Raw genomic sequence first — 17,789 nt, forward strand, 5'->3', positions numbered from 1 at the left:
ATGACCACTGCATCTTAGCAATGAATCTGCATGTGCGTGTGGTTGTTTGAGAGAGTTTGTGTGTGTGTGTGTGTGTGTGTGTGTGTGTGCGCCGTGCGTGCGTGCGTACATGTACGTGTGTGTGCATGCGCGTGTGTGCGCTCGTGTTTGCGTGTCTGTGCGTGTGTGTGTGTCTGTGTGTGTGTGTGTGTGTGTGTGTGTGTGTGTGTGTGTGTGTGTGTGTGTGTGTGTGTGTGTGTGTGTCTGTGCGTGCGTGTGTAGGTGTGTAGGTGTGCATGCGTACATGCGAGCGTGTATGTGCGTGTCATAGCTAAAGGCCAAAGCACATCTGGATGGGAATTAGGGTGAATGAGGTGATAAATCAAGGAGCTGCCCTGGGTGCCCGCAATGCTCTACTCACTGAGCATGAAGGGCAGAGAAACAGCCCAACTCATCCCCATCCACATCTTAATGGAACACACACACACACACACACACACATGCATCATACATACGCTGAATATTTTTAAATGAAAAATAAAAGTTATGAGACAAATGCATAAACACATATATACAAACACTTCATAAGTGCTAATATGGACTGTTTATGACTGAATGCAAGTGCACACACCCACACATCTCCATGCCAAGCCCTGTGTGCTGTAAATAAAATTACAAATAAGTAGGGAGCCTGTTATGTTTGGCGCCTCAAGATAGTTACTGTACGCATGGAGAATGGCTGCTTGGGGTATCATTCCATCTGTAGATTGGGGTCAACAACAGCCACTCTGACTATAGCTGCCCCTTTACCACCATCTCTGGAGGAGATGTCAGCCAGCACTTAGCCTGTAGCAAACTAGTTGTATTTTTATTTTCTTCATTTTAGCGTGTTATGGGTTGTTGCTTTATGGTGGGCATAGCCGTGTGTATATGTGTGTGTGTGTGTGTGTGTGTGTGTGTGTGTGTGTGTGTGTGTGTGTGTGTGTGTGTGTGTGTGTGTGTGTGTGTGTGTGTGTGTGTGTGTGTGTGTGTGTGTGCGCGCGCATATAACAGCTTAAAGTGAATGGGATGCATAATACATGAAAGCAGCAGCGGTGGAGGTTTTAAGGCGTTAAAATGGAGCACTTCATGGCGTAGTGCATTCTGAGCTATCACAGACAGGACCCAGAAAGGCTTTGCTCAGCAGTTGCTGCCAGTGCCGACAGACTGTTAGATTAGCTCTCATCTACCACACCACTACTGTCCAATGTAACACAGCTAATGGCATCGATAATCTCCCCTAAAGTGTAGCGGTAATAAATGGATATGGCTCAGTAATGTATCCAGATTAAGAATGCTAAAGTATGCTTAAGGGATGTTCCTCTTACACATCATTGAGTGAACCAGGAACTTGAATCAGCAATCGTGCAATTAAGGTGTTAGCATGTATAGGGTTAGGGTATACAGAGTGTATTAGGCCTGCATGATAATGGATGGATGGATGTTTAAATAAAATAAAACAATAATTATTATTATTATATATATAAATGTATATATATATACTGTATATCTTATACATATCATACTATAATTCTAACAATGTCTGTCTGTCTGTCTGTCTGTCTGTCTGTCTGTCTGTCTGAAACACTGCGGTATCTCATCATTGCCTGCACCAATCACTCCCACTTTTCACACAGGCATTGACCATATGAATAATTATGGAGGTCTTAACGGAGCCCTTTTTTCGATTTGACACATTAATGATTAATAATGAATTTATTAGTGAATTAACCTCACAACCTCACACACCTCCACCCCTTAGCGACACCTGCATCACAGGCCACCGTTCTCACCGTTACCCCACTGGCATGCTTCCTCTAGTTACCGCCGCAACACAACAAAGAGTGCCCTATACAATTTGGCGCCGCTGACTGTGTGTGTGTGTTGCATCCTTTGTCCGTCTTCTCCTGCTAAACTACACGTGCACACATCTCACCATGCACAGCAGCGACAGCTAGCCTGTCCACACATCAACCACTACTTTGCATTCATATTCATGTCATATTTACAGTACTACGGCCTTCACAGTGACCGGGATATTTCCAACCCCTTCAATGTCCAAACTCGCTGATCTGCTCCACACCACCTCAGGCCCTTCTCCAACTCGCAGGCAGTGCCTCTGCCCAGATGCAAGAGGATCGGTAAAGGATTCTATAGGTCACCACTTTTGGTGTGACACACACGGCTTCCACATTTAGCTTCATACTGGGTGAAAGTGTCCTTCCAAAAATTATTTTTTCGCTCTAAATTGTTATTCACAATGACATTGAGTTGAGGTGTTTGTGTTTTTAGGGTAATTGTTGCATAAGCGCCATTTCGCACTCGAGTCCCGTGACCGGGCCATCTCCCTCCCCTCCCCTGTGTCTGAAGCAGCTAGCATGGAAGCTATAATGTATAATATTATGGATTATGGAACCTTTCACTCCGATTGCACACAACCATGCCGTTATCCACGCGTCCATCCGATAGCTTTTAATGTAAATGTCCCATCCACTGAGCAAAAGCGATATAAGCGCCTTATTCATTAATTAGATTCATTTGGGTGTGGGGCTGTGCTGTGGGCTTTCTGACGGAGCTGCTGCTCGAGTCGCTCTCTATGGAGCAGTGTAGACTGTAGAGTAGGCGTGGCGCAGGCTTAGAAATTCACGACATTGAGGGGTAAGAAATCATCCCGGTCGCGTGGTGCCCAACTCAACTTCCCAAGACCATCTGTAAACAATTCCCCACACTGAACATAATTTACTGTTCATATATTCAGAACGGGTAAGGACTAGTATTTTAAACAAAGCATTCGTGGTTTTCCACGAATTAATCAATTGATATTTCGGTCCTGTGTGTGTGTGTGTGTGTGTGTGTGTGTGTGTGTGTGTGTGGTGACCTCCTGACCTCTCGTAGCATGGGGTCACTGATGGAGCTGAGGTTGACCGTTCCTTCGTATGTCAGATAGTAGTAGACATTGAGGGCTCGGGCGGCTTCAACTCCCTGCTGCTTGTATCCGAAGATTAGGTCAATCCACTGGTGGAGCTGGCATGACACAAACTCACTCTCCAGAGCCTAGAGAGAACAGAGGGTTAGAAGTTAAATTTAGTTCAACGCATGTCAGTCCACACCACTCCAATAGCAGCATAGTTTTAAGTTTAGCATTACATTTTTGGTTTGTTTAAAGGCTTTACAGTTAACGACACTTGACAGAACCACCAGAACAGAGCGGTATCTGACTTGATAACAGATCCCCTCAGACCATCAGCTGGGTAAAGCTGGAACTGAATGTCACCTGTGGTGTTAATAAAGGTCTAGCTTATATGAGGCATAGGGAGTAAATTAATTAATATAGTGAAAAACAGTCAATAACCACCTCAATATACAAAGTTGTTAAACATTACAGGCATAAAATGGAACATACTAAAACCTCTTACTGAATCTACCTTTTTGCATCCCGTCATCAAACCACACTTATCTCTAATCGCTTGCACTCAAAGATGAATTCCTCAGCAAGAAACCCTACACAAATGTCTCATCATTACTCCCACAACAACAGACTACGCCTTGTGACTTCTACAATGAACCAAACTTACGCAAACCCTGCAGCCGATTATTTGAAAACATCAAGACATTATAGGAGCTCTTGTAGCTCATTAGGGAACCATTTCAGGCTTCCCACTCTGTTGTTTTCTCTCCTTATGGTGGGTGGACTGGAGCAGCATGTTGCCATACTGTTGTTGAGGACGTCTGTGCATCACCATAACACTGAGATACAAGCTGTTTTCTCTCCTCATTAGCCGGCAAAAGAGGGAAAAAAACATTTATGGTTTCCTCGTAAAAACAGGCAATTGTGTTAATTTGTGTAAAGCTGTCGGTGAACAAAAGAGCTCCTCTAAACACGTCCAAATTAGAATGAGACGGCCCTTGATTGTCATTGCTGCCTTGTGTCACATTAATTTGTGACAAAACATTAGCCCGGCTGCACTTAAATTGCAATTTATATCATTTAGAATTTTTACGGCCACGGCCGGTGCATCGCTCACTTAAATGTGACTTTGTTGACAGGTCATTCTGCATCTAATTCGCTTCCCTACTCGCTTAATTACAACTTTCAATCAAGGCGGAAGGCTCTGGAAAGGAGGCAGTTGGATTTTGTCAGCGACAAGGTTAGCATCATGTTTGCGCCGACAGCGTGGGACTGCTGCTCCTGTGAGGCCAGGAGTTGGGTCTTTCTCTTTTGAAATGTCAACGGCCACATTTAAGATTTAGATTTCAAATCCACAGATATAAAATGCATCCATAAATGTGACTAAATGATATAGAGGAGTCCTCTGTACCAACCATATCTCACAGAGACATGAAGACAGATAAACATCTCTTGGTGTTTTTCTCAGACTGTGTTGACTGATGGTTGGCTTGACAGAGTGGTAGTCTTTGATGGTAGAACTGGCAAAGTTCCTGCATAATGATTCAATGATCAGAGCCCTGAAAAATATCACTGAAAAATCCTCTGGTATTTTATTTCTGCTTCCCAGAGAAAACTCTGTGGCAACAGAAGCAACGAACAGTCTCAAGAGTTCAAATACTTTAACACTCAGTTTTACTGTGTAGTACGCAGGATATTTATTTGTCATAGGTGGAGAACTTCACTTGCACACTGGATCATGCTCCAAAAGCTAAGAAAAACTAATATTGCTCTTCTAATGGAAAATGTCACCATTTAATGACAACCGGTGTTCTGAGACCAGTCTATATACCAAACCTTTGCTACATGACAAAACTGTTGCAGAATATTGCAGACACTGTCACAGTGGTCTGAATATCCCATTTCAGAACTGCGCATGATGGCTCATTGTGTCGCAAGTGATTCAACTTTCAATCACAAACAAAATGTTTAAACGCATTTCTGATCGCAAACACGTTGCTTACACTATTCTGCCATTACTCTCTAGCGTGAGTCTTTTTTAATTTATTTTCTTTTTTAACTGCACGCACACACCTGCGGGAGCGTATATATATTTTTATACAAGAGTAGGCTTGGCAATATACTAATTATTAGCTATAATATACTGTACTGTGTTGACATGCTATGGACATGGTAAACTTAATCGTCTGTCACTGTCCAGGTAATGGAGGCCCCATCTGTTTATCACATTGCTGTGTGAAAACAGCAACTTGGCACCACAGTTTGGATTCTGATGCAAGTGGTTGCGAGTCGCCGCGTTGCAAGTCATTGGTCTGGACTGGGTTTTAAGAGTGAAATTTGCAGATAGAGAGAGATTTGTCTACTGTCCCCTCCCTCTGTGTGCTCAGACTCCATGTCTGTTTGCCTGTCTGCCTGTCTCCAACAATGACAGCACACTTAGTGTGTCACTATGTCAAAGGATCCATGTCAGAAGGGAGAACAGAGAAGTGCCTCTTTGCTCAAAGTCAATTTAATACACAGGGGGACCTGGCCGTGTGTGTGTCTGTGCATGATTTGTAAGAATGTGCAGTATGTATATGCCACTGCATTTGCATGGCTTTGTGCATGCATGCACATCCATGCGTCGCGTCACGTGCGTGAGAGTGCACGAGAGAGAGAGCGTGTGCATGAGCTCAGTTCATTATGTGTTAGACTGACCTCTGACGGGCCTTGCTCTGCTGTTTCTAAAACTAATGCTGGGTCTGATGGGCATTTAATGTGCTCTGCAATCTCCTGTCAGTCAGACACGCCAAACAAAGAGCAGGACCCCCCTCCAGAGACACGCCTTTATGCTAATCACCAGATCTACCATTTGTTTGGGGAGGGCTAAAGAGGGAAGGGACTGATGAGTGCGTGCGCACGCACGTACATGTGCGAGCCATGTTTGAATTAATGACCGGACATCTCGAAATTTGCCTTTAACAAGACCCTGAAGAAACAGCATTGTGTGTAAGTACAGTAGTGCCGTATGCACTTATATGTATTTGCATGCATGTATATAAAGTCTTGCTTCCATATACTGTGTGTGCATCGTGCATGTCTGTGTTTGCTTTGTTTGTCATTATCTGTCTACAGAAAGAGGCCCAGTGGTAATTACAGATCAGTGTGTTTATGCGTGTGTGTGTGTGCGTGTTGGTGGTGGGTATTGTGTGCATCAACGAGCTATTACGGTACATTCTTATGCGTGTACATCTAATGTCCCAAGTGGTTGAATCACAGTGCATGTCAGATCTTTATATTTGTTTGGTCTATCATTATCTGTCTGCAGAAAGTGGCCCATGTAGTCATGGTTGAGTACAACTTCAACCTCAGTGGACTCTACCCACTGATTCAGACAGTGTTTGGCTCTGCCTGAGGGCCTGTGCTGTAAACTGCCTTGATGGAGTCTCTTCAAAGCATTTTCGTTCTGCACTTAAAGGCAGAGAAAACCCAGAGTGGATTCCGTAGTACACGGTCAAATCCAGAGTTTCCATTTTACTCTATACCATAAATTGAACCTTACGGCTACACATTTGCATTCTCAGAGTGAAATGAACACTCTTGAGATTAGTGTGTACCCCTGAATAGACTCAGCTGATCAGCAGCCAGACTCAGACTAAATTACAGTTAAACGAAAGAATTTGGGGAAAAATAAACAAAAGATGATTGCATGCACGGTCCATTGTTAAGCAGCTTACAGTAATCGTATTCTAATCATATTATATTGGCCAATAGGATCACATTGTCTTTATCTATAGTATTAAAAGCACGTTAATTGAAATATTCACACTGTACTTGACTAACACAGTTACATATCATCGCTCGATCGGGTGGAAACCTTTTATGTCCAAAACTATCATTTGTCAGGAAGTGCATAAAAGAACCTGTGTGCATTCACTATTTATGCACAACACTCTGACAAAAACGTTAAACATTTGAGATACAAGGTTTCTGCCTGAAAGCAAGGCAAAGCAACATACCGGCAAAATAATACTTTCCATATATACTGTATATATGTTGGTAAGTTAAGGTGACCATTATTGTCTAATACCCTAACTGGTACACTTAAATGAACCACTCGCTCATGCATGAGCACATTTATGCAGCAACATACTGTAGGTTCTTTCATCATTAACGGGACCAATTATTTTAGCCCTTAGCTCACCTAGTGATGACACGGCTCAACACCATGGATGGTGGTTAGGTTAGTAATGAGTGGGACAAACTCAACGTTTGTCCCACGTTTACATAAGCTCTGAAAACAAACTATATTATAATATTATTTGAGTGTTTTACAGATATTATTTGTCGAGGCACCTCGAAACCCGGGACAATCACGGACAAAGCGGCATGTCTGGTCACCGTATGGCGTATGCTAAGTATATGTCCATAGTACTACAGAACACAGGCATATGTACCGGCTAACTTCAAACTGGAGCAGATGTGCTGGTGTCTCCCAAATGCAGTTCCACATTGTCTGCACTCTGCAGCAGAAGGTTGGAGCAGATAGTGGATTCCTGAGGTGGGATGAGCTGCCACTTCTGAAGAAACCCAGTCGCGGGGTTATTGATGGGCCAATTAGTAGCTAGCGTGTGTGTCATCCACCAACCATGGGGGACGCCGGGATAATTAATGAATAATTTAGCGTGCCTTTATGTAAATGCTCAGCAGGGGGTGGAAGTCGGTGGAATCCCTGCACGTCTATTGTTGTAGCTTTGACAAAGTGCAGTTGTGAAAAATAGGGGGTCCCTTTTGTTGTTGTTGCTGTTGTGCTGTGCCGTTGAATTTTGTTAAGGCGACAGTAATATCATATGGCATTACCGTTCAGTTAAGCAAGTGTATAATTTTTCCAAAATGTGAAAACTAAATTAGATCCAAGTAAATTTCCTGTTGTAGTGTTTACTAATATATACACAGATACACCGTATATATAGCTGACAAAAAATAAACTTGGGTTAAAGCTCTTCATTAAAACCATTCAAATGTTGAAAAACTATTTTAAGTCTGTATACCATAATAAATGCTTGACCGTCCAAGTAAAACACATTTAGTTCCAATATGGTCTTAAGATTACTCGTAACTTTCATGCCAAGAAAAATTTTGTATGATACTAATGTATTTTAAATGGTGGGTGTGTCCATTTCAAATGAAACTTCTCAAGCACCATAATGAGATTGAACCCCCCCAACCCCCCCCCCTCCATCAGGCATGTTCAATTGTGTATGAATGATTTCTGTCCTTGCATTTCTTGTGCAGGAAAACGCTGTTGGGAGTAATTTGCTTTCGTGCTTATTGAGCCGGCCTGGCAGTTTTCTGTGGTTTGTGGATTCCAATGAAAATACATCATAATGAACCTGCCTTCTCTGCCCTGTTGAGTCTCGGGTTACCCTGCCTACAGATGTTACAGAAAAAATAAAAAGTTAGAGGCGAGGAGCGAACACAAACACACTAGTATGTTTTACATTCAGTTAGTTTGCAGAAGTCCTTATCCAGGGTGAGAGGGCAGATAATAGTCTTAATGCCTCGATCAGGGACACTTTAGCCAATTGGACACTAGTATCCCAAATTCTGGGCAAGCCATAATAATAGGTGAATATTCAGCGAAATAGACTAACGTTCTCCAAAACAATAACAGATCTAGAAGCCATCAAAATGTTGAGTTGACAGTGGAGAAGGAAAGGAGCATAGAGAGTCGGGGAGTGACATGCAGCTGATCGGCCTGGTAATCTAAACGGTGACTTGTGGTTTGTGCTCTAACCACTCTGTTGGTGGACGACCCAAAATCGGTTATATTTGGCAATCAGATTTGGTATGAAGAGAAAAAAACGTGGACCAAGTATAGACTCCAGATGTAAGTAAATAGGATTTAAGTGGTTAAAAGACACATGGCTGCAAGTGAACTTGGGAAAGCTGTGAAATCTTGCAGTGCTATGACACTTGGTTAGAGTTATGTTATAACAGCCTGATGTTGTACCAGCCTACAACATGTTGTATACCACTTACCATTGCATTAGTCAGCAACAACAGTGCTGGATACATCACTTATAATCTCTTATAATCGAAGTTCCAGACTAATATGTATCTACACAGTGATATTAGTCTGGCCATGCCAGGCTAGGTTTATGCATCAGAATAAGACCATTTTCCATAGACCAAGTCACATTCCCCTTATTTTCCTCTTTCTTTTTCAATCTTGAGCTACCTTGTATTACCCAACCTAAATGTGTACTTCTATGGGAGTGCATTAACTGCTTTGAGCCTGGGAGTGATGTTCTTTGTGTGTATGTGTATGTGTACTGTATGTGTATGTATGTGTGTGTGTGTGTGTGTGTGTGTGTGTGTGTGTGTGTGTGTGTGCGCGCGCTCAATCCTGTGGTTTGTGGTCTAGCTTTATGGTCTGGTTGAAGGTGGGATTTGACTGCGGCCTTAACGAGGTGCCACCGAGCGCTTTCCTTCTTACCTCACAGACCCTAAAAAACCTTTTTAAGGACTTATGGAGAGTTGTCTGTAAGGATGTTAAAATGTCACTTAACAAATCAATCCGCTCATTTGCATGCCAATTGTGTGTGTGTGTGTGTGTGTGTGTGTGTGTGTGTGTGTGTGTGTGTGTGTGTGTGTGTGTGTGTCACTAATAGTGTGGGTTGTATAATCCAACACATGTGGTGTCTATGGTATTGTGAGTGGCAGGCTGACTGTTACTTATTGATTAGGGCAGATTAGGGCGGACACTTGTCAGGTCTCTATGTGGGAACGAGCTGGTTTACACAACATACATGCTGTACATAATCTTGCTCAGTATGCATGGGTGCAATATCTGAATACCAAACGTCCAACAAGGGAATTTGATGAAATTCTTAGATGACTAACTAACCACACGGAAAATGTGCAATTAGTTTCTGAATTCTGGATTTTTATTATGTATAATAGAGGGTATGCGCGTGACATCATCATCAAACCAGGAAGTTATGCAGGAACGCCTACTGAGTGACAAAAAACTACTTTCCTGGCCTTGACAGTTCATACATCCACACAGAAAAGTCCTATCTGATTGCATTAAACCATGTTAAACTCACTTTGCCACTCGATGTGCCATTCACTTTAAGCATGCGCATACCCTCTACATATAGGGTTTTCTATTTGTACTTTTTATGGATTGTTTATAGGCCTACAGTAAATTGAAATCAACATATAAGTTATAGGATTTATGTAAAGATTACCATATTATAATCAGATTGTTACATGTATGAGATATTTAAATGTATGTTAATTGGCTACATGTGTTGCATTCTGATGGTATAGGTTCTCTGGTACTGGTGTAGTTTACGTGAGACAGCCACCAAAGCAGGCACACATTGGCAGCCTGTTAGTACATCATAATCATCATGTGAAAATAAATATAGAAACATTGGAATTGTCCTGAGTGTGGTCCATGTTTATAGAGATTTGTGGAATTCCTTTAGACCCTAAACTAGAGGCACTAAGAAAAACTTCACCACAGAAGCAAGTATTTCAAATGAGCACATTGCTAAGCCAATTGCAAAAAAATTACACCAGAAATTAGACCGATGATGTACTGTATGTGCAATGAATTGTGCTACATGTCAACACAGCTTTGCTGTGGAATAATTCACTCTGGGTATAAAAAACAATTACAATTTAGGCATTTAGCAGAGTGACTTATAAATGAGAAAGCAGAGTAAATGCCTTGAACCCTAGTCAGAAAACAGCAGGGGAAAAAAGTCACATAAGTAGATTGCAAAGAGACCAATGCAGGGTTTCAAAGAAACTACGGTATACTGTTTCAAACTTACAAATAGATTTGATGCTAAGGGATTGTGCTGCAATTAATAATGCAATTTCAAAATATTTGTATGCCCATTTGTATACATTCGAATGAAGTTCTAACTAATTCATGAACGTGTCCGTAATATTATCTGGGTGCAGTTTGATTGGACTCCAGAAGCCCCTCACTTCCTCTCCTTTCCTAATCCCCCGCCCTACCTCTCATTCTCGTTTTTACTCTCACCTCCATTCTGCTCTCTCTCTTTCTCTCCTGCTCACGTTTCTCTCTTCCTCTGGAATCCTACCCTCCTTTCATCTGGGGTTGCCTTACCCGGCATATGACAAGCGCCCTGATTAAAGGGCCTATTAGCCGGCTGCACACGAGGAGCGGCTTGTCAACTCCAGGCAGGCGAGGGAAGCCTGCCGCCCGGCCCCGGAGAGCTGGGGCCCCCAGCGTGGAAGACTTTTTCAGGGGGAAAGGGAAAAGAAATCCAGCGGAGGGGTGACGTAAGGAACGAGAGCCTCAGAGCAGCCGTGGAGCTAACAAACCATTTCCTTTATTCTCATATTCACACAGAGGGGTTGACTCTCTGTGTGTGTGTGTGTGTGTGTGTGTGTGTGTGTGTGTGTGTGTGTGTGTGTGTGTGTGTGTGTGTGTGTGTGTGTGTGTGTGTGTGTGTAAGCAAGTAAGTGTGTGTGTGTGTGTGTGTGTGTGTGTGTGTGTGTGTGTGTGTGTGTGTGTGTGTGTGTGTGTGTGTGTGCACGCACACGTGTGCGCCCCCTCTCTCCTCCCTTCTCCTCTACCAATCAGATAGGTCAGAGCTGTGAGAGTTCTGTCTACGGGTCAACGGAGGCACTCGCTGGCTAAGTGGAACCTGAAACTTTAACCCCAAGTCACTCGCTCGTCCAACTTCCAACTCTCTCTCACTCTCTCGACTTCCACATCTCCCTGCCCGACTACCCCAACTCTCTTTCCGCAGTCCACAAATACACCCCCCCCACCACTCACATTTTTCTCCCCAATAGTCTCTCGCTTTCTGTCGCTGATTCTGCTACAATTGTATGTCTGCATCTCTCTCTCTCTCTCTCTCTCTCTCTCTCTCTCATATGCTGTATTGGGCGTGACAAGGAGCAGAATGAACTGTGATTGGAAAAATATCTGCCCCAAAACAAACATGTCATGGTGGATTTGACCCTCATTCTGGGAAGAGGCATAGCATGCCGTAGTAGGCTGTAGAGAACAGTTCATACTAGAGATGGGAATGATCAATTAATTCCTTAATTCATAATTTATAGGTTTTGATAACCTTATCGATCGATTAACCAGTTAGTTGATAAGCGGCGTTTAAAATAAAATAAAATCTGACAATCTTAATTTCCTCTCTTATATACACATGTCACAAAGAATACAAAAGGCATTTTATTTGACCATTTGAGGCCCTACAGGGCCAGGCAATGGCATCTTTGTATGAGGAATAAAGTGTGTGCGTGTGTGTGTGCGTGTGCGCGCGTGTGTGTGTGTGTGTGTGTGTGTGTGTGTGTGTGTGTGTGTGTGTGTGTATATACCGTCAGTATGCATGTCTATATGCTATACCTACAGTACATGCCTCTGCATCTGGGTGTATCTACGTGTGTATCTACGTGTGTCTCTGTGTGTGTGTGTGTGTGTGTGTGTGTGTGTGTGTGTGTGTGTGTGTGTGTGTGTGTGTGTGTGCACTATCAGTGCTACAGTATGCTAGGGGGGATGTTTGGATAGCTGGTGAGAGTGAATGATCCACTCAGATGATTGTGGAGTGAGTGGAGTAGTTATTAAGCTGGTCTGAAGGTGTGGAGAGCAGATGATTAGGATGGATGACTACAGCCATCAGCCTGAGAGTACTGGACCCTATATGGGGGGGCTAATGGGGGGGCTGTATGTGAAGCAGCTGTGTGCGTGCGTGCGCATATGCATGTCTTAAAGAGTAAGATGTGTGTCAATTCATCACAAGGAACTTAACCAGAAAAGTTAAGGTTACCACAAGTAATTAGTAGCACTACTGTACCACTAGTCTACTGGTAACACCTACTGTAGGACCCAGTCAGTAGAACACAATTATAGTACAATGCAATACATTACAATTCCATTCAAAACAGCTCAATGCAATATGCTTAAGTACAGTAGCAGAAACAGGACCTAGTCGGGGAAGTAGAGCACAAACAAGAAGGTGAAAGCATAATAATGAGAGTGAGACAGGATGACAGAGACCATCATCCCTGCTGATGGAGGTTTTAAACTGCTCGGCCTTGTCAAGTGCCAGGCCTTAGAAATACAGACAGACGCATGCATGCATGCGTGCGCATGTGTATGTGTGTGTGTGTGTGTGTGTGTGTGTGTGTGTGTGTGTGGGGCACATTAATTCCTGTCTTCCATGCTTGAGTGGACACCGTGGCCCAGGACGGGGCGGAGGGCAAAGACGCCACCTGTCCCATAATCCTTTGAGAGAAGTGATAGAGGGCAGAACAGATGCTGCCAGACACACTTTGGGAGGAAAGATGAAAAGAATTGTTGTAGTGATGGCAAGGGTTGCAGTATTAGTAGTACTAGTAATATTCAGCAATAGTAATCTGTATATTAGTAATATCACATCATCTCTTAAGCATGTCAAAATAAACGATTGAAGGATTTTCAATATGGTATGGAGATAAAGTACAGTATGATGATTGGCCAGTTTTGCCGACAGCCTGTCTTGCCTAAAGCACAGATGTTCTAATTGGGGTTCACCAGGTGTCCCAAGGGGTCACATGGAAAGGAGAAAATAAATCATCTTAAAATGATTGTGTCTATTTAACCACTTTCAACCAGGTGTCTCTACTCTGGGCATGTCATAATAACTGTCATAACTAAAGCGAAAATAGCTGATCTACAAGCTCACAACGCATCGCGTGTGTGCGCCAGCAGTGCCACGTTGCAATAGGTGGGCTGCAGTCACAGCTAGGCTATGGCCATTTGGAGGTTGGAAACCTTTTTGAACTCCTGTTCCAAAACGTGCTAATAGTGCTCCGTCTCTGCTGCTACTGTACTACGCCAACAACCTACATGTGTATACGTCAAGTCCTGTCCACTGTTTACCCAGAGCACACAACACACATTCCGCAGCTAATATGGTAATAAACTTGACTTTAGGAGCCAAAGACTGTGAAATAAGGAGCAGGGAGAGAGAGAGGACACATTGAAGGGAGAGACAACATTAGCGAGTGAACATGTCAGCAGCAGTAAAAACCCATTTCTCAGTGTTTCGTCAAACCCCTCCATGACATCACTGAAGAAGAGGAGTAGGGAGGAGAAGGGAGGAGGAGGTCGATGACGACAAGGAAGGGGAGCTGGAACAATGGGAAGAGACAGAGGGGGGGGGGGCAGCTCGTAAAACACGGAGCGCTCGGTAAACATGTCTTCCCTGGCGCATGACGATCCTCATACAGTGAGCGCTGGCTGATGTTAGCCAGACACAGCTCCCCCTCCCCAGCAGAGAGCTACTTCCCATCACACGGCTAAGTCTTGGCTGGGACGGCTGCGGGACACTGGGGAATAGATTAGCGCTAAGCTAAATTGTGCTGTGTAAGGCGAGGCTAAGCTAGGCCAAGGCTAGCCTATCTCGGTCTCTCACTCACTCAGTCATTTGTGGGGGCTGGAAGGATCTCTTGGTGGTTAGCGACGGCTCACAGCAGCGGTGCACCTCAGATCGCACTTAAAATTCCTACAGTGGTTGGCCATCGTAACAGTCCCCCCTGAATCTATCTTACATTAATACGTATGTGGTGACAACTACCCTCTGAAAGTCCTCCTTTATGAATGTATCCTGTATTCTAAGTTATTGTATACAGTGGTAACAAATTAGTGTAGTCCCCCTTCATAGTTTAATTACAGTTCAAATCTAAATGCTGCGGTCTATGAGTCAACTACAGTAGCTAGCAGACAATTCCTTGAAACTTCTGACAGCTGTAAAGAGATCAGAGGACACCCTGATTCTTCCTAACAATTCCTCATAGGGATGAAGGCAATAGGGCAGAGGCGGTTCAACACATGAGCCATCTACAATGACGACTCCATCTGTACAGAACCTCCTGAGAAAATACGATTCAGGGTGATGGAGGCGGGGACTTTATGGGGGAAAAACATTCGAAAAGCATTACGGTCGTCCCAGCCGGTGCCTGATCAGGGAGCACAGTGGGGATGAGAGGCAAATGTAAACAAGTGTGAACTGTGACCTCATGTATAGCTGGGGTGTGTGACGGGTGGGGAAATTGTGGGACCAATGGACCAGCCATCTCTTTGTCTTCCCTCCACGTCTTTCCCTGCTGTCTCTCCCTCATGCCTAACATCAATGCTTCCAACGAAATGCATAAGATTCTCGTGCACAGTGCACACATGTTCGGGGGGGAGGGGGGCCGATAAAGTATCTTCAAATTGTCATTCTTGTAAATCATGTGTCTTTCAAATGACGACGTGATAGACAAACTTTAGTCAATAATGAACGAAATATCCAACACACCAGCACGTGATCACAACCTGCTAGGATAATGGCCTTGTCCGACATGTTGACACACTTGATGTAAGTGTGAGGAGCTGTCAGCGTATGGAGCTGACAAACTTCAGGGTAACAAGGCTTTCACAGGGGGGGTGGGGGTGAATGAGGCGGTCGAGGTGGGGAAGGTGACTCGGCTCACACTAACATGACATTTGTCTGTTAGCGTGCTGTGGCCATGTAAATGTCCGTGTCGGGGGGGGGGGGGGGGGGGGGGGACTCCTTGGGAGTTGCCATGACAACAGCTGTCAGGTCAGGCTATGTGAGAACTCAAGGTGCACTCAGACAGTCAGAAGTGGTGGAATAAGTACTCAAATTATTTTAGTAGTACAAAGTAATAGAAGCAACAAGTACAAAATAATTTGCATTCAAAATATACTTAAAGTACCAAAGTAGTAAATGTAAATTACTAAATAGCAGATCGGGTTGCGAGCTTGTAGAGTAGATCGGCTATTACAGATGGGTCATCGTTAATCAATCATTTTTGCCAGGCTAATAACAGTATTGGTTCCAAATAAATGGCATGTTTTTCAGGCTGTACTTTTGTGCTGTCACTCAACTGACTGCACCACAGTTCCACACAAGCCTCGTCTCGCTCTCTCTGTCTGGCTCTGTGAGAGCCAGTTTAGCTGACATGCCTGTCACTACTTGGAATGGGCAGACCCTTTAAAAAGGTGTGTGTGTGTGTGTGTGTGTGTGTGTGTGTGTGTGTGTGTGTGTGTGTGTGTGTGTGTGTGTGTGTGTGTGTGTGTTTGCGCGTCTGTCAGCAGCACTCCCAACAGGCCAGGTTAGTGAGATGAACTAAACATTTGAAGTACGTAGAACTGAGCCGGCTGCTGAGATGTGATGTGAGACACAGGCTCCTTGCGGTTGAAAGGGCTTTGCAACATTTGTCTGAATAACGGAAGGTAATACTGTATATCTTGAAGCGATGTTAAAGCGGTAAGGGTGCTCAGACACGTTCCAAATATAGCTACATTGTATTACATATTTTCTTCTACACCTAATGTCCTTTCACCGTTATCATAAAAACACACAATACACTTTGGGTACACACACTGCCTGACACATAGACCAACAAATGTACACACACACACACACACACACACACACACACACACACACACACACACACACACACACACACACACACACACACACACACACACACACACACACACACACACACACACACACACACACACACACACACACACACACACACACACACACACACACACACACACACACACACACACACACACACACACACACACACACCTGATCACCTGCTATCCCTGTAATGGTTAGCAGACGAAGAGGTGGAGAAGTGAGATGCAGTCATATGTGGTGGAATGCTGGGAAGCCTGACGGAGCCCAGAGATGTATAGTTATCTGCTGTGAGGAGGGATCAACTTCTTAACCTCTCCTCCAACCTCCTGCTAAAAACAACATGCGGGCCCTGATCTCTGTGGCACACTGCAGAAAGACTGCTCTCTGAGTGTGTGAGTGTGTGCTTGAGTGTGATGTGTACAGTATGTGTGCGATGTGTGTGTGTGATGTGCGGTGTAATGTGTGTGTAAACATGCCTGTGTATTTATTAATATTCTCGTTATGATTATGTGGTGTGTGTGTGTGTGTGTGTGTGTGTGTGTGTGTGTGTGTGTGCGTGTAATTACTTTATGGTACACAACTGGTTTGTGTCCAACAGGCCTGTTTCCAATCCCTCTAATCCTTCTCCATATCCTTAACCCATGTATTCAACCCATGCTTTACCAATCCTCAGTCAGAGGTCACCTCAAACAAAACAAGTCAAACACAGACACACATACCTCCACACGCATACATACACACACACACATGAAACACAGAACTGTCTACACAAACAAGACACCTACAGTATATACACAGACATATGCATTGCAAAAGCATATGCCATATTTCCCCAAGGGTTTATATCATATGGCAACTGACTGAACAGCACAGCTGAAGTTCCACTGTGGGCTGATGGCACGGCATGTGACATCACAATATATGGAACATATATGTCACTGTAGGGGCTGAAACCTTGTACAAATGCTGTCTTCCAATGGATCCAATGCAGTTATTATCTATTCACAACAAGGTTGGAAATGTTCATAAAATCCATTGACAGATATAACCACGTGCAGATGGTCATGGGTTCGAACCATGAAACTCTCAGAACTTTTCAGAAATAGTGAAAATTGCAGATCTACAAGCTCACAACAAACCACATGGACAAGCATTGTAAATCTTGCTATGTTCACTACTTTTGTGCGACACAAAATGGAGTTTCTACCTGACAGCAACATGCGGCAATAAGTATGAAACTCGCTGACAAACAAGAATATTTCAGGAGCCTGTCAAACACCAATGAGGAAGTAATCACTCCATAAGGACCTCCATGGGAGTTACGGTATCGATATGTGTCATTGCGTGCCCCGGCAAAGTACGTAGGTTGCTGTATTATACAGAAGTAG

General features: G+C 43.8%; 1 protein-coding gene across 6 annotated transcripts in view; it reads right to left on the reverse strand.

The window, feature by feature from the left end:
• The window catches only part of lrba (LPS-responsive vesicle trafficking, beach and anchor containing), a 280,974-nt gene that overhangs the window by 40,142 nt on the left and 223,043 nt on the right, over positions 1-17,789 (reverse strand). For all 6 annotated transcript variants that reach the window (XM_080759177.1, XM_080759176.1, XM_080759175.1 and 3 more), the window contains exon 47: positions 2,905-3,072. In XM_080759177.1, coding sequence (XP_080615303.1) covers positions 2,905-3,072 — 168 coding nt within the window. The remainder of the gene's footprint in view (positions 1-2,904; positions 3,073-17,789) is intronic.

This window comes from Protomyctophum bolini, assembly GCF_963924005.1.
Source record: "Protomyctophum bolini genome assembly, chromosome: 3".
Taxonomy (NCBI): domain Eukaryota; kingdom Metazoa; phylum Chordata; class Actinopteri; order Myctophiformes; family Myctophidae; genus Protomyctophum; species Protomyctophum bolini.